At 39.7% G+C, this 25,404-nt stretch overlaps 1 protein-coding gene across 3 annotated transcripts in view; it reads right to left on the bottom strand.

The window, feature by feature from the left end:
* The window catches only part of ELP2 (elongator acetyltransferase complex subunit 2), a 46,948-nt gene that overhangs the window by 19,416 nt on the left and 2,128 nt on the right, over window positions 1-25,404 (bottom strand). For 2 of the 3 annotated variants that reach the window (XR_002003475.4, XM_019013956.4), the window contains exons 2-13: window positions 23,343-23,421; window positions 20,286-20,356; window positions 18,235-18,391; window positions 17,793-17,870; window positions 15,465-15,529; window positions 14,317-14,383; window positions 13,698-13,838; window positions 11,657-11,752; window positions 10,647-10,747; window positions 10,314-10,445; window positions 1,682-1,831; window positions 14-202 (exon numbers count right to left, since the gene is read on the bottom strand). Coding sequence is in view for 2 of the 3 variants with exons in the window: in XM_019013956.4 (XP_018869501.1) it covers window positions 14-202; window positions 1,682-1,831; window positions 10,314-10,445; window positions 10,647-10,747; window positions 11,657-11,752; window positions 13,698-13,838; window positions 14,317-14,383; window positions 15,465-15,529; window positions 17,793-17,870; window positions 18,235-18,391; window positions 20,286-20,356; window positions 23,343-23,421 (1,326 nt within the window). In the remaining variant the exon portion in view is untranslated. Of the gene's footprint in view, window positions 1-13; window positions 203-1,681; window positions 1,832-10,313; window positions 10,446-10,646; window positions 10,748-11,656; window positions 11,753-13,697; window positions 13,839-14,316; window positions 14,384-15,464; window positions 15,530-17,051; window positions 17,247-17,792; window positions 17,871-18,234; window positions 18,392-20,285; window positions 20,357-23,342; window positions 23,422-25,404 lie in introns of all 3 variants that reach the window. The other variant, XM_055368101.2, reaches the window with a different exon arrangement.

Below are 25,404 nucleotides of genomic sequence, written 5' to 3'. Positions count from 1 at the left end.
GAGAAATACTCACATTACAGAGCACATGATTCAGTGATTGTCCTGTAATGGCACAAAAATTTTCCACAAAATTCCGTGGTGCAGAAAAAACCCGAAGAACTTTTTCATCTGCTCCAGATACAAACTGAAACCGATTAATCATTGCCAAACATTTCAGGTCATACCCATGTATCTGAGGCCTTGCAATTTCATGCCAAGTCACCTGGGTAAAACGGGATAAACAAAAATGATCATTCAAAAGCTGAATTTTCAATAAGCAAATTATTAGATGAAAATTATTTACTATACAATGGAAATATAACCATGGGGCAAATATTCATCCATGAATAAACCACAACTGGGCAGTATTGGTAAAAATTACCAAGAGCCACAGAAAAATCACTCAAAATCATTTGACTTGTTTTTCAGTTGACTATAGATGCTGTTCCCAATGTTCTCAACTCTATTTATTTGAATCTACCACGTGTTACTCAAGCAGTAGTGTTAGTGGCAAACTTCACTAGCTCTTACGGACTGACCCATAGTCAGTTCCGTGAATTTCTATCAGAAACTGAAGCAGAGGATCCTGATTTTCTCTACCACATAGCAGTTCAAAGTTTACCAGTAGTGAAGTTTTACAACTGTTTGAGCTCAGGGCCAACACTTAGCAATTAACTGGTCTTATCTAATAATTACAGAAACATTAGTTCCACTGCCTCCTACCTATAGCCCTACCCTACAGCTAGATGGTAAACTCCTTGAAAACAGGATCTATCTTTTACATTTTGTTTTATTCTAGGTGCCTAACACAGTGAAAATTTCCTTAAACAAAAACTGCCCTCACTACTATTATCTAATACTATATGACTTCAGGCTTTTATTGTACACTTGATAATGCTTCCTAATGAATTAATCCTAAAATTACAAGACATAACGAAACTAGGCAACAGAGCAAGACCCTGTCTCTACAAAAAATCTAAAAATTAGCTGGGCATGGTGGCTCACACCTGTAGTCTTAGTTACTTGGGAGGCTGAGGCAGGAGGATCACTTGAGGCCAGGAGTTCAAGGCCAGCCTGAGCAACATAGCAAGATCCTGTCTCTACAAAAAACAAAAAATAAAATGTCCAACTGTTTTCCAGAGTGGCTGTATCATTCTGCATCCCCAATAACAATGTATGAAAGTTCCAGTTGCTCTGCATCCTTACCAGCACTTGTTAATATATTTTTTACTTTAGCTATTCAAGAGGGTGTGTGGTGGTATCGCATCATGGTTCTAATTTGCATTTTCCTAATGGCTAGCGTGGCTGCCCTACTTGTGCTCATGGATGTTTTCTTTTAAACACATTAGTAAAATAAGAAGAGGCCGGCTGCAGTGGCTCATGCCTATAACCCAGCACTTTGGGAGGCAGGCGGGGGCGGGGGTGGGGGGGGGGCGGTGCATCACCTGAGGTCAGGAGTTCGAGACCAGTCTGGCCAACATGGTGAAACCCCATCTCTACTAAAAATACAAAAAGAAGATGGGTGTGGTGGTGGGCACCTATAATCCCAGCTACTCGGGAGGCTGAGACAGGAGAATCGCTTGAACCTGGGCGGCGGAGGCTGCAGTGAGCTGAGATCGTGCCATTGCACCTCAGCCTGGGTGATGTGAAACTCCGTCCCAAGAAAAAATAAATAAATAAATAAATAAATAAGACATTTTACCTGTGATTGGTCTTTTCTCTTCCATGGAGCAAAAAGTCTAGTTGTCTGATCAGTACCGACAGTGATAATAAATTCTCCTTCTGGATCCCAGACTAGGTCTTGGACACCATCAAAGTGCCCTGAAATGACAATCTCTGGAGTCCACTCTCTCTGCAACGGAAGTGCTCATATCACATATCAAAATACTCAAAGACTACCACCAAAGTAAAGCACTCATGTCTGATAACAGAGAAGACTAAAGCCCTCTGGCAAAGTGAAAAGCTAAGTATACAAGATCGGATCACAGAATAATAGGATCCATTTTCCAATCAATCATATAAGAACTTAAGCATTCAAATATGTGTTGTATCCTTTAAATCAGTAACTGTGGGAAATTTCCCTCCATTCATCATTTATTGAGCAGCCAGATACTACTTAACCCTTCTGTGTCTCAATTATAGAATAAAACAGTTATAACAGCACCTACCTTCTAGGGTTATTATGAGGATTAAATGAGTTACTTTTGTAAAGTACACAGGACAATTCTAGTATACACTAGGTTCTATGTGAGTATTTATTAAACTAAATAAAAATTGTATAAAATGTAAAAATATTGTGTAAAACAAGTCAGTGGGTTCTGCATGTGGACCTGATGGCTTTATTAAGTAAAAAGAGTTACAGGTGTAGAGGACAGATAACTGAATCAAATCTAGTTGGTTCACGTACTAACAAGCCTGCAACAACAACCATATAAACAAATAATGACAACAACATATAGAAAATGTCATATGCCTGGTCCACAGAGCACCTTTTTGAACAACCTCAAGTGGGACTAAAACTTAACCTTTAGAGGAAAATTAAATGTGTATAAATAGCTAATAGGTCATTCAAAACCTAGTCTGATGGATAAGTCTGTGACTAAACTATATTATGTCTGGTCAAAAAAAAAAAAAAAAAAGCCTGTGACAAAAAAATGTTACTCCCTCTGTGAACAAAAACTGATTCTAAAGTTAGCACTAATGGGAGTTTACAAAAAGTTTTGAGCAATGGACAGCACTTTTGGACTAACAACATTTTCCCACAGTAACAGTCCTGAAGGGCAGTGTTTGGCTTTTAAAAAATCGTCCTTGACTGTAACAACGTAGTGGGGGAGGCTACAAGTTGATGTGTGGGGGTAGAGGGACGCGGAAACTCTGTACCTTCAGATCAATTTTGCTGTTAACCTAAAACTGCTCTATAAAAAAAAAAAGTCTATATAAAAAACAAGTCACTTTCAATACCATAAGCCAATAAATGTTAAGTCTTTCCCTGAGTTCTGTGAGTCACCCCAAATTAACTGAACCTAAAGCGGGGGTCGAGGGAATCCTAACTTGAAGCTGGTCAGTCAGAAGTTCCTGAGGCCTGGACTGTGACTGCTGGGGTAGGGGCAGTCTTGGGGACTGAGCCCTCAACCTCTGGGATCTGACACTATCTCTGGGTAGAGAGTGTTGGAACTGAATTAGAGAACACCCAGCTGGTGTCTGCTGCTTGGTGTCGGGGAAGAAACCCCCACACATTTGCTCACAGAAGTTAATGATTGCTGTGGTGTAAGAGAGAGAGTTTTCCCTACATACTTAATGTTAGTGAAGCAGGATTTGCTGGAAAGGCCCTGACTCATGGAATCGTGTGGTTTGGGAAGAAAAAGGATAAAAGGGTGGGGAATGAGGAATCTTTGATCATGTGCTCACCAATGGTATGAAGCTGCAGCTGTGTTGAGATCAGTTACTAAAGGTTAAAGTTACCAGTGGAATTTACAGATAGATCCAACTCCAAGAGTTGGTTCATTGGATACACAAGGAAATGCAAACTAAAAAGAAAAAAGTGAAATATTCAATCCAAAATTCAATCCCTTGGTCACTGTTATCTATAATGGCTAAAATGAAAGTACAAGAGGGTGCTGGATAAGGACTTGAGGCTGGACCCAGCTCAAAATGTGGGTGCGAGCTCAGGCCACCAGCCTCAAAGTCACCCACAAAGCAGAGAATTATGCAGGGACAACAGAAAATATTTCTAAGTCCTGTGGTTACCAAGAAGGTAGTCAATGTGGGGGAAGGGCAAAACCAAGTAACTACTGAAACCAAAGGGTGTAGTGTGAAGGAATTGTTCCATCTTATAGACTGGTATCATCAGTTTCCTGGGGAACCTTTGCTAAAGTGGACTATGAAAGTGATTAATTTAGGGGCAGTATCTTTGGTTTTAAATGCTACAGAGTGGAAGAGCATGTTTGGGTTGATGCAGGACCCACAGCTCACTAGTGAACAATCGTGGATGGGGATATATAATCCAGACACACGGGAGATTATTCCTGAAGGAACGGCCAGCCAGGTGGACTGGATAAATGCCACTGTAAGGTCTGTTTACCCCCAAAAATGGGGACTGCCTAACATCATCTATAAATGCCAAGTGTAACACCCCAGATGGGGCAGCTAATATGCTTTGTATGCAAGCCTTGTGAGACTGGCTATGTGATGACAGGGATATTCACCTGCTGAATATGCCTGTTACCCAGATCACAGTAAATGCTATGGTTAAGGGGGTTCCTTCTACATGGGCACCCCATGTGATGGTACTCCTGCAGAATCAATAAACAGTTCAAGAAGCCTTATTAAACTTGCTGTCTCAGCTTCTCATGAGTCTTACAGATGCTAATAAAAACATTAGGTTGACAAGAAAACAGGAAAGGTAAAAGGGAGAGATTCAAAGGCAGGGTGGAAATCTTTAGATGGTTATTAAGAAACAAAGAATAAAATGGAAACTGATGGTGTTAAAACAAAGATCTTTGTTTTTTTTTTCTGAGATAGGGTCTCACTCTGTCACCCAGGTTAGAGTGCAATGATGCAATCACGGCTAACTGCAGCCTCACCCTCCCTCCCAGGCCCAAGTGATCTTCCCACCTCAGCCTCTGAGTAGCTGAAAAAAAACCATTAAAAAACCAGAACTGGCTGGGCATGGTGGCTCAGGCCTGTAATCCCAGCACTTTGGGAGGCTGAGGAGGGTGGGTCACGTGTGGTCAGGAGTTTGAGACCAGCCTGGCCAACATGGTGAAACTCCGTCTCTCCTAAAAATACAAAAAAAAAAAATTAGCCAGGCATGGTGGTGGGTGCATGTAATCCCAGCTACTCAGGAGGCTGAGACAGGAGAATCAATTGAACCAGGGAGGCAAGAGTGCAGTTAGCCAAGATCACGCCATTGCACTCCAGCCTGGGCAACAAGAGCGAAACTCCACCTCAAAAAAAAAAAAAAAAAAAAAACAGAACAGAAGATACTAAATGGATCTGGATGCCCAACCATCATTTCCTCAGCCCAAAGAATTAACCATGCCTGGCTAATTTTTGTCTTTTTTGTAGAGATGGGGTTTTGCCATGTTGCCCAGGCTTGTCTCAAACTCCTGGGCTCAAGAGATCCATCCATCCACCTCAGCTTTCCTAAGTGTTAGGATTCCAGGTGTGAGCCGGCCGCCATGCCTGGCCTAAAACAAAGTAGTAATACAACACTATCAAAGGCTGGGTGGACCAAAGGGAGTCCCTCCTGGTCTCCCAACATTAAAGGATGCCAAACCAGTTTACTGCACTTCTCCCAGTTTGGAGAAATGGTAAAAGCTGGAAGGCAGGGCAGGTCAGTGTGGCTCACACCTATAATCTCAGCACTTTGGGAGGCAGAAGCGGGTAGACTGCTTGAGCCCAGGAGTCTGAGACCAGCCTGGGCAACATGGTGAAATCCCGTCTCTACAAAAAATACAAAAATTAGCCGGGCATGGCGGTGCCTGCCTGTAGTCTCAGCTACTCGGGAGGTGGAGGTGGGAGGATCGATTGAGCCCAGGAGGTCAAGACTGCAGTCAGCCATGACTGCACAACTGTACCCCAGCCTGAGTAACAGAGTGAGACACTGTCTCAAAAAAAAAGAGAAAAAAAAAAAAAAGCTGGAAGGCAGAGACTATAGTGAAAAATCTGATCTGGCCTGGGGCAATAGGGGGGGAAACTACTGACAAAAGGGCTGGAGTCCTTTGGCTCAACCCTTGGCAGCAAGAGACCCAAAGCTTTTTGTACAAGAAAGGGTAAAATGGTCTGGGGGTGAAGTTCCTGAAAACAGAACATAAAAATCTAAGGGTTAATAGGATTATGAAAGTTGGTATATTTGAACACACTTCATATGAAGTGGTTGCATCTCTTTTACCTGATTGTATCATGGGGCTGAACATTGTGTCTGATTGGGGAATGTTTCCCCTACCTGGTACTGTAAAACAGAAAGCACGTAAATCTGACCTTCAAGCAATATTAACTGGATATGCTAAATGGGAACCAGCAGAATTGCCTGAACCACACAATGCAGGGTAGAAGCTAGAGTGCTGGGAAGGATAAATTCTCCACTTCATCACCCTCTGTGGCACAGCTCCTCGAGCTTATGGCTAAAGCCTCTGAGTAGCTCCCAGCAACAACTACTGGGGTTTGGACTAGAGTATTTCCACTTGAGGGGCATTTACTGTCTTGCAATGAAACATTAGCTGAAGCTATCCCTATGACACCTGAAACACCCACACTGTCTCCAGTGATGTCAGAGAAACATTCTAATGGGGATGGCAGTGTCCGGAAGAGTTCCATAATAAAACGGAAATGCTTTATACTACCTGGAGAATGGAAGGAGGAGATACCCTTGAGCAAGGAGTTTCTTTTCCCCTAGAACTGACAGTGGAACTGTGTGAAAAACTGCTGGATTCTGCAGTGTCAGATGAACAGCTCTCAAGAGCTGCTTGGTTAGTAGATGGCAATTCCAAGGCACATAATGCCAGAAAGAACTGCTCTGTTTGTCAGCGACAGAGACTGCTGATGGCTACAGGGCACAGATTCTGGTGGGAAGGCCCTGAACATGGCTGGCAAGTAAGACTGATGCTAGTAGCCCTGGGGAGCTATAAATGGGTCTTGACAGGAACTGAAACTGACTGTGTAGTAGGTTTTGCTTATCAAATGAAAGATGAAAATGCTCAACGTGCCATAAAAAAACCAGAACAGAAGATATTAAATAGATCTGGATGGCCGACCATCATTTCTTCAGACCAAAGATACACTGTACAGCTCATAATGTCCAACAATGGGCAGAGATATCTCCTCCTTAGAGTCACAGTTTGACAGAGAAGTAGAAATGGACAATTGAAACATCGGTTGTCTAAAATAAGGGGAGATAAAAGCATGAAGGGCTGGCTTACACACCTTCATCAGTGTGTACTCACACTCAACATGAGTGGAACCTGAGTGTCCCTGCTAGATTTTTTGTTTTTCTTGTTGATATGGGGAAGGGGGTTGGGGAGGATGCTGGTATGACTATGCAGTTCTTACCAAGGGAGGAATACACTGGTAAAATGACTATATTTTTTTTCTTTCTTCCCCAAATCGCCTCAAAAAAAATTTTTTTTTAATTTATTTTTTCTCCTCTACCTGATGCAGTGGTCCAGGACCAGGCCTACAACAACAAGTACTGGAACAGCAGGGATGATTTCTAAGCAAAAAAAAAAAAAACAAAACAAAAAACCCTGCAACTATGTTTCAAAGTCTTGTATCAAAACTCCTAAGGCATGACGGGAATGGGTTGTACGGTTGTACCTTCACCCCATCTAGCAAAATTAGGGCTAATGGTGAAAACAGCTACATTGCCTGGTGGTAAAAATAGCTCACTAGTTCTGCACCTACCTAACCTTATCCTGTCTGAACGTAGTAGACTGAGGAGCTGCTTGCTTGACTTGTATTACTGCCAGCAATCTAGATCAACACAATGGCAATTCTAATGTGCCTTTCAAAGATGAAAAGCTTTGGGTATTAATGGAGAGAAGGAAAAATAGCAGCTGAGAGTAAAGAAATGAATAAATGGGTCATTGAGGAAAATTCAATATCACATTAACAACTCATAAGAGTCTCAAGAGCAAGAGATGACATTGTCTCTTAGCTTAATTATCCCAGATGCCTGAAAGAGTGAAGTTGTATATAATATTGACTGAGGCTACTCCTTCTGAAACCTGACAAGATTGAAGGAAATCTGCAAACCTGAGTGGCCTCAGCCTGGGAGACATTCATACAGTATGATGGACTGGACTAATTATTGACTGTGTGTGCATACACATTTTTTTTTTTTGAGACAGGGTCTTGCTCTATCACCCAGGCTGGAATGCAGTGGTGTAACCATGGCTCACTGCAGCCTCAACTTCCCAGGCTCACACAATCCTCCTGCGTCAGCCTCCCAAGTAGCTGCGACCACAGGCGCCTGCAACGATACCCAGGGCTGCAAGCCCATGGCTAATTTTTAAAATTATTTGTACAGACGGGGTCTCCCTATGTTGCCCAGGCTGGCCTCAAGCTCCTGGGCTCAAATAATCCTCCCGCCTTGGCCTCCCAAAGTGCTGGGATTACCAGCATGAGCCACCACACCCAGCCTATATTTTTTGATGTAAAGAATCCCTGGCCTGAGGGATCCATGGCCTGAGGTGTTAAGTACACTGGTTTTCTCTGACAAAAGTTCCTGGCTCAAAACTCCCATAGCCCTTGTTACAGTCTTCACCTACAAAATTGGGTATATTAGGCTTCAGGGTCAGGCCTCTAATCTTCCCCACCTGTTTGACTGTGTGTCTTAAACCCGACCAGCTGGGCGCAGTGGGTCACACCTGTAATCCCAGCACTTTAGGAGGCCGAGGTGGGCGGATCACGAGGTGCTAAAACGATGAAGCCCTGTCTCTACTAAAAATACAAAAAATTAGCCAGGTGTGGTGGCAGGCACCTGTAGTCCCAGCTACTCAGGAGGCTGAGGCAGGAGAATGGCATGAATTCGGGAGGCAGAGCTTGCAGTGAGCCGAGATAGCGCCACTGCACTCCAGCCTGGGTGACAGAGTGAGACTCCATCTCAAAAAAAAAAAAAAAAACCCAACCATGAGAGGGTTCCACCCTGGGGGAAAAAATGCTGACGTCATGAAGCTGTCATAAAAACCAAAGAGGACACAGTTCAGGGAGCTTCGGAGCTTCCGAATAGCTAAGCACATGGAGGTTCCTGGAGGGCGGCACAGCCAGGGAGGGCATGGAAGCTTGGCACCCCTTCTCCCATACCTCACCCTACACGTCTCTGCTTCTGTTTCCTTTGCAATATACTTTATAAAAAAACAGTAAGTGTTAATAAAAAACACAACAATAATAATAAAATAAAATACACTTACATAGCATCCAGTATGTGCCAGGCCTTGTTTTGCATATCATATAAATGTTAACTCATTTAAGCCTCATAAAAACCCTGCCAGTAGACCAGGTGCGGTGGCTCACGCCTGTAATCCCAGCACTTTGGGAGGCTGAGGCGGGGGGATCACCTGAGGTCAGGAGTTCGAGACCAGGCTGGCCAACATGGTGAAACCCCATCTCTACTAAAAATACAAAATTAGCCAGACATGGTGGTAGGCACCTGTAATCCCAGCTACTCAGGAGGCTGAGGCAGAAGAATCACTTGAACCTGGAAGGTGGAGGTTGCAGTGAGCCGAGATCACGCCACTGCACTTCAACCTGGGCCAAAAGAGCAAAACTCTGTCTCAAAAAAAAACAAAACAAAACAAACAAAAAACTGTCAGTAGGTAATATTAACAATCCACATGCCAAATGCAGTGGCTCACACCTGTAATCCCAGCACTTTGGGAGACTGAGGCGGGAGGATCACTTGAAGCCAGGAGTTCAGGACTAGGCAGGGCAACAAAGCAAGACCCTGTGTCTATAAAAAAAATTTTAGATATTAGCTGGGTGTGGTGATGTGCACCTGTAGTCCCAGCTACTCAGGAAGTTGAAGCGTGAGGATGGCTTAACCCCAGGAGAATGAGGTTGCAGTGAGCTATGATCACACCCGGATGACAGAGTGAGATCCTGTTAAAAGAAAAAAAAAACAAAAAACTACCCATGTTTTACAAATGAGGAACCTGAGACAGGGATTAACTAATGTCCTCAAGGACACATAGCTATAGCTAGTAAGTGAACCCAGGCTGTCTAGCTCCAAGGGCCTGTGCTCTTGGCCACTCCGTTCTTGCTATCTAATTTTCCCAAGCTAGAAGCAGATTAGAAGCAAATCAGATTACAAAGTAAGAGAAGGAATGCTGTAGAGAGACAGTTACATGACTAAAGGGAGAAGACTACCTCTTTTTTTTTTTTGGAGACAGGGTCTTATTCTTTCACCAAGGCTGTTCTCAAACTCCTAGCTTCAAGCAATCCTCCATCTCAGCCTTTCAAGTTGCTGAGACAAGCCACCATGCCCAGGTGTTGAATGTCAGTCACAATAAATGACTGACATTCATTCAATAATAGGGATCTAGCAGTCCAACAAGATATCCAATTATGTTAACTTTTTAAGAAGACAGGAAAGCTACACATTTCAGAAAAATTATCATTAAAAAATTCTATAGCTTAAAGGAATACAGTGCACTTATGTAGCAAATTTACCTACATGCAAATTTCAATACCTTAACAATGTCTACAGAAAAAAGTTATGTCACTTGAACTTCAAGTGCCTCTACTATGTTTCTGTAGAGTGTTATAAGCAAAATACTATTTACCTAGAATATACTCTATTTGATTAGAAATGCTTTATTTAAACACTCTTTTCTTACTGGGTTAACTGTATTCTGTTTCCAAAGGTGCAACGCTCCGTGGAAAGCATGAGCAATGATCATGGAGCCATCTTCATTGAACTGGCAATCATAAAATCCCAAAGTATTCCCACCTACTTCACCTACTCGAACCTGTACAATAACAGACAGAAAACAATTCTTAATCAATAGTCTTTATTTCTCAAAACAGAAATCGCTGATTCCAGAGACTGTTAAATTCCCACTATTTTAATGTACACAGTGAAAATTTGTAGGTCTATCAATATAGACTTGGGATTTAAATACAGAGTTCAAAACTTAATTTTCTGTTCCTTAAATATCCAACATTTTTACCTGTTCTAGCCAAACTCCTGACTCTTCATCTGGAGCCCAGAGAATCATGGTTTTATCCATGGAAGCAGATAATAATCTCATTGGCTGCTGTAGAACACCATCTAAAAAATAAAACCTAATCCCTTTAGGTGATCAACAATCATCATGTTTGTAGATGACCAGAAAAAAACAACAAACAACATGGGTACTGCAAGGATGTTCACTGCACATTATTTGTAATAGCAAAAAACTGCAAACACCACAAATGTCTACCATTAGAAGAAGAGATAAATGGGTTGTGGTATATTCAGACAATAGACTACTACCATGCAATAAAAACAAATAACTAGAGCTTCACAAATCAATGTGGATACAGCTCCAAAACATGGTAAGCTAAAAAGGCAAGCTGTAATATCTATAATTCCAATTTTTTTGTTTTTTAAATTATAGCAAACATAGCATAATGTAAGGAAGAGGTGAATGGTAGTTTGCCTAAGAATTAATTATTACTGTTATTGCCTTGGGGAAGAGGCCAGGGAAGAATGTGAGGCTATGCCTTACCTAGCTATACACCCAGCACCAGCCTGAACATGCACAGAACTGTCACTCCATAAATGGAGATAAATGGCAAAAGAAAGAAGGAGTAACAGTCTTACTTTCTCATAAATAATGTATTTCAGTGGTACCAACTTTGTTATTACTGAGGGTAAAGGATCCAGTGAAGTTGGCTTGAAAGTCAGTTTTTCTTCAATCCCATAATAATCAAGTGGAAACTTTTAAGATAAAAAGTTACTGGGGGTGTGGTAGTTTCAGCATCATGGCAGGAATTACACTTTTCCCACTTAGGAGTTCAATGTTCAATGGAATTGAGTGTCCAGCAGACCAGGAACGCAGTATTATACTTTGTCAACTTGAAAATGTAATGTATTTGAGATTTCTAATCACAGTAAAAAAATTCACTTGATTTGGTCAGCTTACTGTGCCATAAGATTTAACTGGAGTAAGGGATATGTGTATGGTTTTCTTCCTACCTTTGTAAAACACAGGTTGCCAGTGAACTGCATTTACCCAGTTTTCATGACCGGCTAGCACTGTCTCCAGAGTAACAGCAAATGCTATTTTAACACCTATAACAAAAGCAATGAAGGTATTATTTCCTCAAAGCTCTTCTAAAAAGAATATTTCCATAACCAAGACAGTTGGGCAATTATGTAAAAAAAAAAAATTAGGACAAAATACGATAGTTGGGATTCAAAAAAAGAACATGCATTCTAAATTTCTTTAACCTCAACTGCTGTTCAAAATTATAGGAGAAAAAGTTATACATTTTTCCTTATATTCTGTTCTAGCTGGTCATAAATAAATATGAAGGAATATCTTATATTTTTACAATTTTCTAAGACAGCTACTGTTAAACTACAATGAGGAAGTAAAAACAGTCATGCCAGCCTCTTTATTATCCTCACTCATTATAAGAATATAATAGCCTAAAATACTGATATGGTTTGGCTCTGTGTCCTCACCTAAATCTCATCTTGAATTGTAATCCCCCTAAGTCCCACCTGTCAAGGGAAGGATCTGGTGGGAGATGTCCTGTGAAGAAGGTGTCTGCTTCCCCTTCGGCTATTAATTTAAGTTTCCTGAGGCCTCCTCAGCTTTGCAGAACTGTGAGTCAACTAAACCTCTTTCTCTTACAAATTACCCAGTCTTGGGAAGTTCTTTATAGAAGCGTAAGAATGGACAAATACAAATCCCATTTTTTAAAAGGATAAATGCAGAAATAAAGATAATGAAATCAGTATTTTGACCTTTCAAACAATATAATGAAAATAGAAAAAAATTCATATTTGGGTATAGCTACTCCTAATATGCTGGTTACATCATTTTTTCGTTCTCCCCATAAAACTGTTACCAAAATCTCAACTCTGATGGACTTTACCACCAAGAATAGTAACAAAAAACAGAATACACCTAGGTGAACAATGTTCACTGAACTACCTTTATAACTGTCACATCCAAAAATATCTCTTTCAAATACAACATCCCAACAGGATCTACCATCCAGGGATACTGTTCTAAGGCTAGACAATAGGAAAATCAGAATTAAATATACTACTCAAATGGTGAGATTTAGCTTGTCTTTTATCATAGGCCAATAAAATGTGTAAGTAATTCACATTATTCCTTTAGGTCTTCCTATGCTAAAACTACAAATTTAGTAATATTTTACAAATTACTTTAATGAGAAGCACTAAACATTATTCTCAGCAATTTAAAAAATCTTACTAATATGGTTTAGAAGAAAAATATTTCACATATGAAAAATGACTCATTCTCACATAAAAATAGGAAAATACAAAGTATCAGGCCAAGCATGGTGGCCCACACCTGTAATCCCAACACTTTAGGATACCAAGGTGGAAGGATCATTTGAGGCCAGTAGTTGAAAAACAGCCTGGACAACATAGCAAGACTCTATCTTTACAAAAAATTTTAAAAATTAGCTGGGTGTGATGGCGTAGTCCTAGCTACTCAGGAAGCTAAGCCACTTGAGCCAAGGAGTTCAAGGCTGCAGTGAGCTGTGATTATGCCACTGCACTGCAACCTGGGTAAGAAGTCTCAAAAAAAAAAAAAAAAAAGGCCAGGCACAGTGGCTAACACCTGTAATCCCAGCACTTTGGGAGGCCGAGGCGGGCAGATCACCTGAGGTCAGGAGTTCGAGACCAGCCTGGTTAACATGGTGAAACCCCATTTCTACTAAAAATACAAAAAAATTAGCCAGGCGTGGTGGTGCGTGCCTGTAATCCCAGCTACTTGGGAGGCTGAGGCAGGAGAATCGCTTGAACCTGGGAGACGGAGGTTGCAGTGAGCCAAGCTCACGCCACTGCACTCCAGACGAGGTGAAGAAGCAAAACTCTGTCTCAAAAAAAAAAAAAGAAAGAAAAAAGAAATTTCAGGTAGGAATCTGACACTTGTGAAAAACTATCCTTCACATAGGTGGGTGGTGAAAAAAAAATCAACCAACTAGGAGACCTAAGTATCGTTATATTGGATATTTTCATTATTACTCACTTTCATTTTCTATGGTAAAAGTATTTTCTTTCAGTCTTATGTTATCGTCATCCTGAGTTTCTAAAGATGTTGACTTTATATACAGCTTCCATATTCTTATCAGGCAATCTTGTGAACAGCTTGCTAGGAAAAGATCTCTACCTAATTAAAAAATAAGTTGTATTAATTTTAAAACATTATATTGTAAAGTTCATGTATAAGACTTTTTTCTCTATAATATATATATTTCCAGATTTTCCAGAAAAAAACAATACTTTGTTTCCTTACCCTCCAATTCATTTGATCTAAATTCATTTTTTAATAACATTGACAAATATGCATACAATGCTAATACATGTTTACAACATGTAGTATATAGTCTACTAAGTTCTACAAAGAACTTTTCAAGAAGGTCTGCATGTGAACAAGACAGCTAATGTCATCTGATAAATACCAATTTATTTAATCATCTACCACCCAAGTAACAACAGAAGAGATAAGCATCCTCCTTTCTAATTGGGACAATAGAAAAACATAACATACAAAGAAAACTTAAAAATTAAAACAAAAAAGGCTGCTTTCTTGGAAGTAACACATATTTGTTCCCATTGTATGTGCATTAGCAAAATTTCATACTGACCAAAGGCTGCCCATTCCACTCCTCTAATCCAATCCTCATGTCCACAGAGAGAAAGCACTTTCTGAAACTAGTAAGATAAAAATCATTGGGCTTGATGTAAGAATTTAACATCTTCATGTATACCAGTGACATCATTTGGTCTCAGACAGTCCTACTGCATTGCTCTTTTACTGAGAACACTATTTGATTAGACAAGAAAAAGCATTCCTTTGGGAATGAAAAACCCATCACGTAATATCTAAATCACTAACTGGAGCACCTCTGAGTAGATAATATAATATTTGTAATCTCGAATATTTTAAATGTTTAAGATATAAAATGATACATACTATAGATATAATATAGAAAAAAAGGTGGGTTGGGCAGTGGCTCACACCTATAATCCTAATACCTTGCGAGGCTGAGGAGGTGGGACTATCACTTGAGGCCAGGAGACTGAGACCAGCCTGGGCAATAAAGTGAGACCCTGTGTCTACAAAAAATTTAAAAAGTAGCCAGGCATGGTGATACACGCCTGTGGTCTCAACTACACAGGAGGCTGAGGCAGGAGGATTGCTTGACCCCAGGAAGTCAAGACTACAGTGATGCATGTCCTCACCACTGCACCAGCCTAGGAGACAGAACAAAAGACTCTGTCTCAAAAAAAAAAAAAAAAAAAGTTGAATAGCTGGACTTTCACAACCATTTTTAACCTTCTTATAGAATGCAAAGAAATGAGTATCCTATTAAATAAATGAGTTTAGAGTTAACCAACCCCTTTCTAAAGTTCTCTCCTTTAGTTTAACCACTCAAAATCTAAGTAAAGCTCAGAAGGGCAAATAAACACTACTAGGAATGCTTCACTGTAGGTATGTTATATCTCGTTTAAATCTTTAAAAGAAAAATAACTACCACAGCATCTTCCATCTCTCCTCCCCCACCTAATGACCAACTTTCCCCCTAACAACTCTGAGCCTGTTGGTCAAGGCAGCGGTTACTTGGTGTTCAGAGTAGACAACCATCTTAACAGAGGACTGTCAAAAAAAGATTCTATTGGATTATTTTGGTTTAGATTAGAACATTCCCTAAAATTCTATAATCTGGATATAGTCTGTATTGAGATATAACTAAGCAGAATATAATTCCAGCCTCTTAATAGACATTATTACCTGATCATTTTGTTGAGCAAATATGTGAATTCTGCAGTCATCATCGCCACATGCTAATATTGGTACTGGGGGAAGAAAAAACAGGCTTCACTGTGAGTTCTCTATTCCACCACGTTATGATTATCAACTGTACTGGATTGTAAGCTCTAAGTAAAGAATACTGACTTCAATTTCCCACACCACTACACGAATAATTGAAAATGCTCAATAAATATCTGCATGAATACAATGAACACTCTAAAACATTCTATTCAGTGGTTACTTGGTAAATACAATGACTATTAAATGAGAATCCAGTCCTTCTCTCCATTCTATGACATTTATGATAGAAGTGAAAAATAAGCTCAAGAGCAACTAGAGAGCATTTTCACCATGTCAGCCCAAAGACCAAGATGAAAAGTTCTTAAGACAACTAAATAATGAACAGCTGCTATAAGCCCTACCATCATGGCTAATGCACACAGATTTAAGGGTATGTTTGTTAATTTGAGGACTTTATGTTTTGTTTGAAAACCTTATGTTTTATTTTGTTTAAAATAAAATAAAAGGCTGGGTGTGGTGGCTCATGCCTGTAATCCTAGGGCGTGATCCTTTGGGAGGCTGAGGTAGGCAGATCACCTGAGGTCAGGAATTTGAGACCAGCCTGGCCAACATGACAAAACCCTGTCTCTACTAAAAATACAAAAATTATCTGGGCGTGGTGGCATATGCCTGTAATCCCAGTTACTCAGGAGGCTGAAGCAGGAAAATCACTTAAACCCAGGAGGCAGAGATTGCAGTGAGCCGAGATTGCACCACTGCACTCCAGCCTGGGCGACGGAGCGAGACTCCATCCCCCAAAATAAAAATAAAAATAAATAAAAGAGCATATAATTAAGCATGTGGCTAAAAAGCTATACAAGGCAATTAGCCAGGCATGGTGGCATGTGCTTGGAGTCCCAGCTACTCAGGAGGCTGAGGTGAGCTGTGATGGTGCCACTGCACTCCAGCCTGGGCAACAGAATGAGACCCTGTGTCAAAAAAATAAAATAAAAAATTTACAAAGCTACGCAAGGGGATCCAGACACAGTGGCTCACATCTGTGATCCCAGCACTTTGGGAGGCCGAGACAGGAGAACCACTCAAAGCCAGGAGTCCAAGACCAGCCTGGGCAACATAAACAGACCTTGTCTCTACAAGAATAAAAAAATTAGCTGGGCGTGGTGGAGCATGCTTGTAGTCCCAGCCACTTGGCTGAGGTGGGAAAATCACCTGAGCCCAGGAGTTTGAGGCTGCAGTGAGCTATGATCACCACTGCATTCCAGCCTGAGTGACAGAATGAGACTTTGTCTCTAAAAAATAAATAAATAAATTTTAAATTTTAAAATTTTAAAAAGCTATGAAAGATGTGACTGTAAAATTATTTTAATAAGATAAATAATCATTAATAATTTGCATTACCAAAGGGCAGCCCTCATGACTCTGCTAGATAAGAGACTTTTTCTAAGGACATGCCTTGCCACCAATGTGTTTTTCAAAGATTTTCTTACTTTAGATCAACTACAGAAAAAAGAAAAATAAAAACAATAAAAACAAAACTCCAGTCACTTGGCCTGAATGCAGATGAAAGATATGAAATTCTGTTATGACGCCAGAATGTGTGCAGCTTCTCCTTCCACAGAGCCTTACACAGAATGGAAGCATAATATGAAACCATAGAGTCGCAGCTCCTGCTACAGAGGGGTAGAGAGGCTGGTGGCTTCCAGGCCCTGCCTCTTTCCACCTGGCCAGTCTTCCAGGTAACTGTGGAGGCAAAGAGGCTGACTCACTCACACTGGCTATTATCTTTGTAGAAGATACTCAAAGATAAATACAGATGGGTTTCACAGCAAAAGGGAAATTTTTCTGTTTGCAGATTTTAAGTGGTCTTGGGCAAAATGTCATTATGCGGGATGTGAAGGGGCTATCATTTTGAGAGAAATGCTCATATGCCATCTTCATTCAACACTTTTTCAACTTACCCCAGACCTTCACCTTCTAAAGAATTAGATTCTTTCCTCAAATTAGATCTATATATATCCACAGTATATTTGATAACAGTATCAATCTTGGGTACACAGTAAGTCATTTAAATTATCAATAGCTATCAAAATCCTAATAAGCCCCCCTTAACTTTATGTTCTATACTCAGATCATTTGAATATTATAAGAAAAGTATGTTACTCACATCTTGTTTCATAGAAACATTCAGATACAATATTAAGACCCAATACATTTCTTTTAGGTTCTAATCATATGACAGTATGCAAATATACTGCCCTTTTAACATATACTTAACAGGATACTCACCATCAGTATTTGGCAAAAAAGACAAGCAGAGAGCCAAAGCAAATCCATTTCCAAAGTTTAAAGTCTGAAGGCACATTACTAAGAAATAATAAAAAACACAATGAACAACTACCTCAGAGCTTATCCAACTAGACAGGTTGGATAGCATCATCACAGCCCCAAGTAGCAGAAGGGAGATGAGAGAAGTCAATCCTGAGCCCCCACTGACCATGTGAAGTTAAATGGCCAAATTTTAACGATGTTACAGACAGCAAAATGACTTACATGAAAACGTCTTGGTATAGAGAATTTTAAATAAGTGCAAAAGAAAAATTTAGATTAGAATTACAGTATTTTTAAAGTTGCTCCAAAGTTGTAAAGAATTATATATATGCTCTTCTACTCGTCATTCATTTGTTAAATATTATTTCGTTTGTCTGGATTATCATGTCTCCAAACCTACCTTCTGAACCCTTTTTAGACCAGAGTCGAACAGCAGAATCTGCAGCTGCAGAAACGATCAGTGTACATAATGCAGGATCTGATGTCCTCCTCTGGTAAACAGCATGCACCGCATAAACAGGTCCTTCATGGCCTTGAAGATGGACTGCTTTTAAAAGCTGAATCAGAAAGAATGACAGAAGCATTGTGAAAAAAAAGGATTTTTTTTACCTTTATTTAATTGGATAAATGTGCCAATAAAATGGCTGAGCCAGAAATAGGTCCTCTAAGTTGAAAAGAATTTTTCAAGAAGTCTGTCTGACCATGTTAACAACACACAAAATGTGCATGCCCTGTGACACAGCAATCTCATATCTAGGAATCTACTCTGAGGAGACAACAGGTATTCTGAAGAATATAGGTCAACTTTTTGGAATGTTCCTCTTTTTGGATTAGTGTGATTTTCATTATGAAGAGATTCAGAATATACATTTTGACAGCATTACTACATAAGCACATCCCATCAGGAGGCACATCATTTCAGTTTGTCCAGGTTTTAGTGAAGCTAACCTTCATATTTAGTAGAAGTATTGTCTGCCAGGTTTTTTCACCGTGATGTTAATTTTTTTTTTTTTTTGGTGACAATACAAGTATACTTTGGGATTGAATAAACATTCTATTCCTCATCAAACTTTTACTAAGTACTTTTAGCATCCACTCACGATACTTGCCTAAATCAAGTAGGGCTGCAAAATAGAAAAATAGCAAAGAGAAGTGGGAAATCCCATTTGCTTATCAAATCTATTCGCTTGCCATCAAGATTATTCCCTCTGGCATCCCTTCTACTGACGTTTTGGGTTTATCTTTTTTTAAGTTTCAAATGTGTGACATTCCACCACTTCTTTTAAAAGGTATCTTCTATAAACTGTCTGCTGAAATAGTGGTGTTCCTTAAATGTCTCCTCAGTTGTTTTTCCAATTATAATACTTAAAACAGAATTCTGCTACTAAAGAAGATGCGCATAATACTCATGTATAAGGGTCTGTACACTAACTTTCTTTAGAATCATTAGCCTTTGACTTCTTGGAAAAAACACTTAAGCCAGGTGCAGTGGTGTGTGCCAGCAGTCCCAGTTACTTGGGAGGCTGAGGTAGGAGTATCACCTGACTCCAGGAGTCCTTGGCTATAGTGCACCATCATCTTACCTATGAACAGCCACTGCACTCCAGCCTGGGCAACACAGCCAGATCTCACCTCAAAAAGGTTTAAAAAATCCTTGGATACAATAGAATCTCTATTATGCATAATTATACACACATAACTAGAGACGGGGAATGACATTCACCAGAAAGTTAACTCTGCTCAGATTTTGCATAGGTTTTTCCTTTACACTTTTTGTATTTATAACCTTTTAACAAGTCTGTCATTACCCCCTGAAAAAACTAAATCTATTGAAAATACTCATTTCACATCTTTAAGCACAGTTATAGCTCAATCAGAGAATTTTTAAAAACATAGCATGACAGAAGTGTGGGGTAGCACTGAGAAGAGTCTTGTAAATCTATATTCGTATGCCAAAAGCATTGAAAACAGATCAGCCCAAGTAAGGATAGTTTGAAAATTATTCCAAAATGACAGGAAATTCACAGAGACAGTTAACAGCATACAAATATGGGAGTAGAAATCAGAGCAAAGGGTACAGGGCCTGTGTAGTATAAAAGATACAGCATTTGTGTTGCTGATGAGCAAGATTAACGTCATAAAAGAACAACACAGTTGAAGAAAAAAATTAAAAATAAAAGTACATATAAAAGTCATTTCTGAGACCAGCCTGGGCAACAAAGTAAGACCCCATCTCTACAAAAACAAACAAACAAACAAACAAACAAACAAACAAACACAGAAATCAGCCAGGCATGGTGTCAGGCACCTGTAGTCCCAGCTACTTAGGAGGCTGAGGTGAGCCACGATCGCACCACTGCACGTCAGCCTGGGTGACAGAGTGAAACTCTACCTCTTAAAAAACAAACGAACAAAAAAAGTCATTTCTTGATTATAAACATGTCTACTCACCTGATTATCCTCTATTTCCCAGTGAATCACTTGATTATCAGATCCTCCAGAAACTAATTCAGTAGAAGGGGCTGAAAAAATTATATCTCAGTAAATATCTTTATTCATTTTTTCTGCAATTTTTAAAAATTTCCAAGCTACACCAAAAAACAATACCCCTGTACCCTCTACCTAGATTCACAAACTGGTAACATTTTGCCATATTTGCTTAATATCTCACTCTTCCTCTATATACATACACACACACTTTTTAGGAGGCAAACTACTTAAAAATAAGTGGCAGACACTGTGATCTCTGATCCTCAAAGACCATATATCTCCTAAGGACAAAAACGTTCTCCTATATTACCTCAATACAATTATCACATTCAAAAATTCTAACACTGATAAGTATTATTATATAATATACAGTCCATATTAAAATGTCCCAATTCTCTCAGTAATGCCTTTTAAAACTTTTTTTGTTTGGGATTCAGAATCTAAGGAAATACACTCAACATTTGGATATCAAATCTTTTTAGTCTCCTTTAATCTAGAATAGTTTCCTAGTCCCCTTCATTTTTGTGACAATGACAGTACCCAGCAGTTGTTCTGCAGAATGTCCCTCAATCTGTTTGATTGTTTCCTCATGATTAGATGCAGGCTAAACACTCTTGGCAGGAACATTATATGAAACATTGTAGTCAGGTGCTACTACCAAGAATATGACTTATTGTTGAAATTAGAGACATACTTCAAAATAGATCTTTTAAATACTTGCAACTTCTCAGTGATAACAGAAGAAAAAGTAGTACCAAAAAAGGGGCAAATAACCTAATTTGGGTTTGGATTTTCTTTTTATTTGTTTCAGGGAAGCAGCTGGACTAAAGAGCATTAGATTTGAACTCAGAAGGCCCAGGTTCATGTCCTAACTCTGCTGCCAGCCAACTGTGATCATGGGCTTCAACTTCATATGTCACAGCAACTGAGCCACTTAACTAACTATATGATTTTAAGAATGTCTATACATAAAAGTAATGTTAAAATTCAGACATATTAAAAATACAAAATGATATTAAAATTTTATATATCACCGATAAAGGGTTGGAAAGGCTATCTGCATTATCTGGCAGTTCAATGAAAGGAAATCAATCATAATAGTTACAGATTACAGTAATACACAAGCAATCCATTTTATGTAACCTCACTTTTAAACGGAAGATAAAACATACAAGCCTAAATTAATATTTTATAACAAACTCCTATACTGAAAGTCAGTCTTTGATGTTATCTGGTGGCAATTAATATAATTGCAATTATGTTTTATTATCCATACTAACAGGCATCCCTTGTACCATTTAATGATTTTTATTGACCTAACATGTGACTAATCCTACAGAAGCAAATGAAATAAGTAGCTTATTAAAACTTTTTAAAACATCATTTATAAAATCATAGCAAAGTCTTAATAATTCAGAAAATTTTGCATTTGTGCCTGGCTCAAAATGCCCTCAAATGAGTGTGTAATGAAAAATAAAACTAATTCAGAACCCATATCAAAACTACAGTAGACATATTTAAGATAACTAAAGAAATATCATAGGATTTTGGGAGCACCATCTAAAGGCAACCAATATCTTAACTGAAAATTCTGGAGTCAGAATCTTAGAGATGGAAGAGACCTGGAGATAATCTTGTCCAGAAATTTTCATAACTTTTGGTCTTAGAATTCCTTTACAGTCTTACAATTTTTGAGGACCCCAAAAAGCTTTTGATTATATGAACCATATGTACCAATATTAACCACATTAGAAATTAAAACTGAGAAACATGAAAAATATGTGTTTAACCATTTACTTAAAAATAACAATGGGTTCTATGATGTGTGAACATATATAACACTTTGATGGGGAAAAACCCCAATGGTTTCCAAAACAAAAACTTAATGAAAAAGAGGAACTATTTTACATTCCTACAAATCTCTTTAACATATGATTTTATTAGAATATAGCTGGATTTTCATATCTGCTTCTGTATTTAATCTGCTGCAGTATCATACATCATGCGGCTGCTGGAAAACACTGTACATTCATGACAATGAGAATGAATACTGTAAATAACTTCTTGATATCATTATGAAAATAATTTGATCTCATAGGTCTTACAAACCTCTAAGACACCCTTGATCTAGTCCAATCTTTTACTTCTCAGATGTTATTAAGGTGCAAACTAGGGTCAATAGAGATGCAATGTCTTGCCTAAAAAAGCAATAGCTGGCCGGGTACAGTAGCTAATCCTGTAATCCCAGCACTTTGGGAGGCTAAAGAGGGAAGACTGCTTGAGGTTAGGAGTACGAGACAAGCCTGGGCTACAGAGCAAGGCAGGAGAATGGTGTGAACCTGGGAGGCGGAGCTCACAGTGAGCCGAGATCGTGCCACTGCACTCCAGCCTGGGTGACAAAGCGAGACTCCGTCTCAAAAAAAAAAAAACAAAAAAAAACCCTAAAAAACTAGAAAGGCGTGGTGCCACACACTTGTGGTCCCAGCTATTGCAGAGAACTCTGACGGAGCCACTGCATTCCAGCTTGGGCAACAAGTGAGAGATCCTGTCTCTTAAAAAAATAAACATTCTAGTCTCCAACTAGTTGGCAAAAAAAAAAAAAAAATTTAAATAAGTAAATAAAAGAAAAAAGAATAAAAAGAAAAAGCAATAGCTTGTTTATGGCAGAAACAGACCAAGAAACCAAGTCTCTAAAACACAGCCTCAGTCTAGGCCCTGCTTACAAGTTCTTTTAATAAAGGTTATAGGCAACTGGGGAGGTGAGACAGGATCCTGCCAAAGTCTAGGGCTGCACTACCCTCATCCTAAGCACTGCTGTATAATCCAAGCTTCAACTGCTACGAAGTAAAAATACAGTTCAGATATTTCACTGAGAATACCATTTTTCTTCCGTTTCTCCAATTGCATAACAACATAGAAGGTAATGTTAAATTAAGAGAAGTGATGAGAAAAAAATGGCTAACCTTATTTTATCAGAAAGCAATTGAGATCAACTTTAACAATGTGGTTAATACTTACAGCCATCCTGTTTACAAATCCACTGTATGCAATTGACTCGGGCGGTGTGACCATTCAAGTTGGTAACAACAACCCTTTTCTTTAGAGAAGAAAATACAGTTAGTAAACTGGAATTTATCCTACAGAAAAATTAATAAATAAGTAAAAACAGATTTCAGTGTTTTCGATGCTAGTAAAAAGATCAGGTTTACATCAAACAGATTTGCCTTCTTCAATCTATAAACTTTTAACCATGGCTTAAGTTATCCATTCCTCTAAATCAGTCCTGCCTTTCTTGAGACTCCACATTCCCAGCATCCTGTCCTCTCATTACACTGAGCTCTCGCGTCTGCATCCACCCACCTGCTTCTGCTCACTCTCCTACAGTGCCCACATCCTTCTCACCTAGGCAGCCTGTCCTGACACACCAAACTAGACAAGCAGCTGCTTCCTTGTGGAAGTAGGCCTACTATGCTTGCACCAATCTGAGGGTTTCTCTGACCAAAAGAAAAAAAAAAAAGCCCTCCAATAGAAGAATCTGTGATTAATGGGTACAAGCACAGTTCACTTTGCATGCCAATGGCCAATGAGACGGTGGGTTTTTCAGACCCAGTGGCACAATGTCACAAGGCCACAACTACTAAGGTCCTCACACATCAGATTCCTGCAGGGCCTATTGCCAGGTTCTCCACAGATCCTCAACAGACTGCTTTCACCAACCTCACCCCACACTTGGAGCTCTCATACTTCACACGCCACTAAAGAGTTTAACTGTGACTACTGCACCTTCCTCTTTACAGCCCCTTTCTCTATCTGTTGTCAACGGCAATGGCTTTGTATCTGCTTATATGCCAACTAGAATTCTCATGGCTAAGAAAAAGGAAGAGGCAAATGTGCATAAACTAATATATTTCACATATAGGTTATTTGAGGCTGGAAAACAATTTACTGTACTTCACTGTCTCTCCCACTAGACTGAGAATTCCTTGGTGGCCACGCGTTATCACTCATTACCTTGTGTCATCATCACTCAGCCCAGGGCTAGCCCACAGATGGTCGTCGAAGATTTGCTGAATGAGCATCATTCCCAAAACTTTATTTTAGCATTTGAAATGCTTTTATTCCCATATTTACTTAAAAGCCCAATCGAGGCCAGGTGTGGTGGCTCATGCCTTTAATCCCAGCACTTCAGGAGGCCAGGAGTTCGAGACCAGCCTGGCCAATGTGGTAAAACCTGTCTCTACTAAAAACACAAAAATTGGCCAGGTGTGGGGGTGCATGCCTGTAAACCCTGCTACTAGGGAGGCTGAGGCACGAGAATCACTTGATTTCGGGAGGTGGAGGTTGCAGGTTGCACTGAGCAGTTACTGTCACTACACTCCAAAAAAAAAAAAAAAAAAAAAAAAAAGCCCAACCAGCAAATATTTAACAGGACAAAGTACTTTTTAGGCTCAACACTTCTTTGTCAATATGCTAAAATTCACTAGCTCAGCCACCAGGCTATCATTTAAAATCTGATGGAATGCATGGAAACAAATCCATTCAACTGCTACAAAAAGATGGGATTCTACAGCTGAATCAGAATTTCATTTCAGTGTGTTAAGTACATCAAAGCATGAGTATAATCATCTTAAAAGCAGATCTGTCCTGTGATATACGGGCAAGTTTGTCCTTGCAGACTTTACCAAGCTGCTTCCTCTGCCGTAAACATCTCAGGACCGTGGGTTGACTGGCAAAGAGTGTGCCTTGCTAATTTTACGACGGAGTTGATTTTAAAAGGGTGTCACCCTGGCTCTCCCGGGCTCCTGCTTCCCTGACAACTCCACCCCTATGGCCGCCCCTCTTAGGGTCCTCCCAGTGCCCAGCCATGGCGGAACGGTGCCGCAATGCCGCAAGGCTCCGCGCTCACGGCGCTGGATGAGGAGACGCTGTGGGAGATGATGGAGAGCCTGCTGTGGTCTCTCCCATTCTACAGTCGGTCCTTGCCTCATGGTCCCTTTAAAGTTTACCCTTGTTTTTTGCACTTTCTCTTGCCATTCAAGAATGCAAATAACAAGAAACAAAAACCAGGAAGAGGCAAGCA

Source organism: Gorilla gorilla, chromosome 17 (genome assembly GCF_029281585.2).
Source record: "Gorilla gorilla gorilla isolate KB3781 chromosome 17, NHGRI_mGorGor1-v2.1_pri, whole genome shotgun sequence".
In the NCBI taxonomy this organism is placed as follows: domain Eukaryota; kingdom Metazoa; phylum Chordata; class Mammalia; order Primates; family Hominidae; genus Gorilla; species Gorilla gorilla.
The sequence above is the reverse complement of the archived record's forward strand: the minus strand, read 5'-3'. Positions and strand labels throughout refer to the sequence as shown.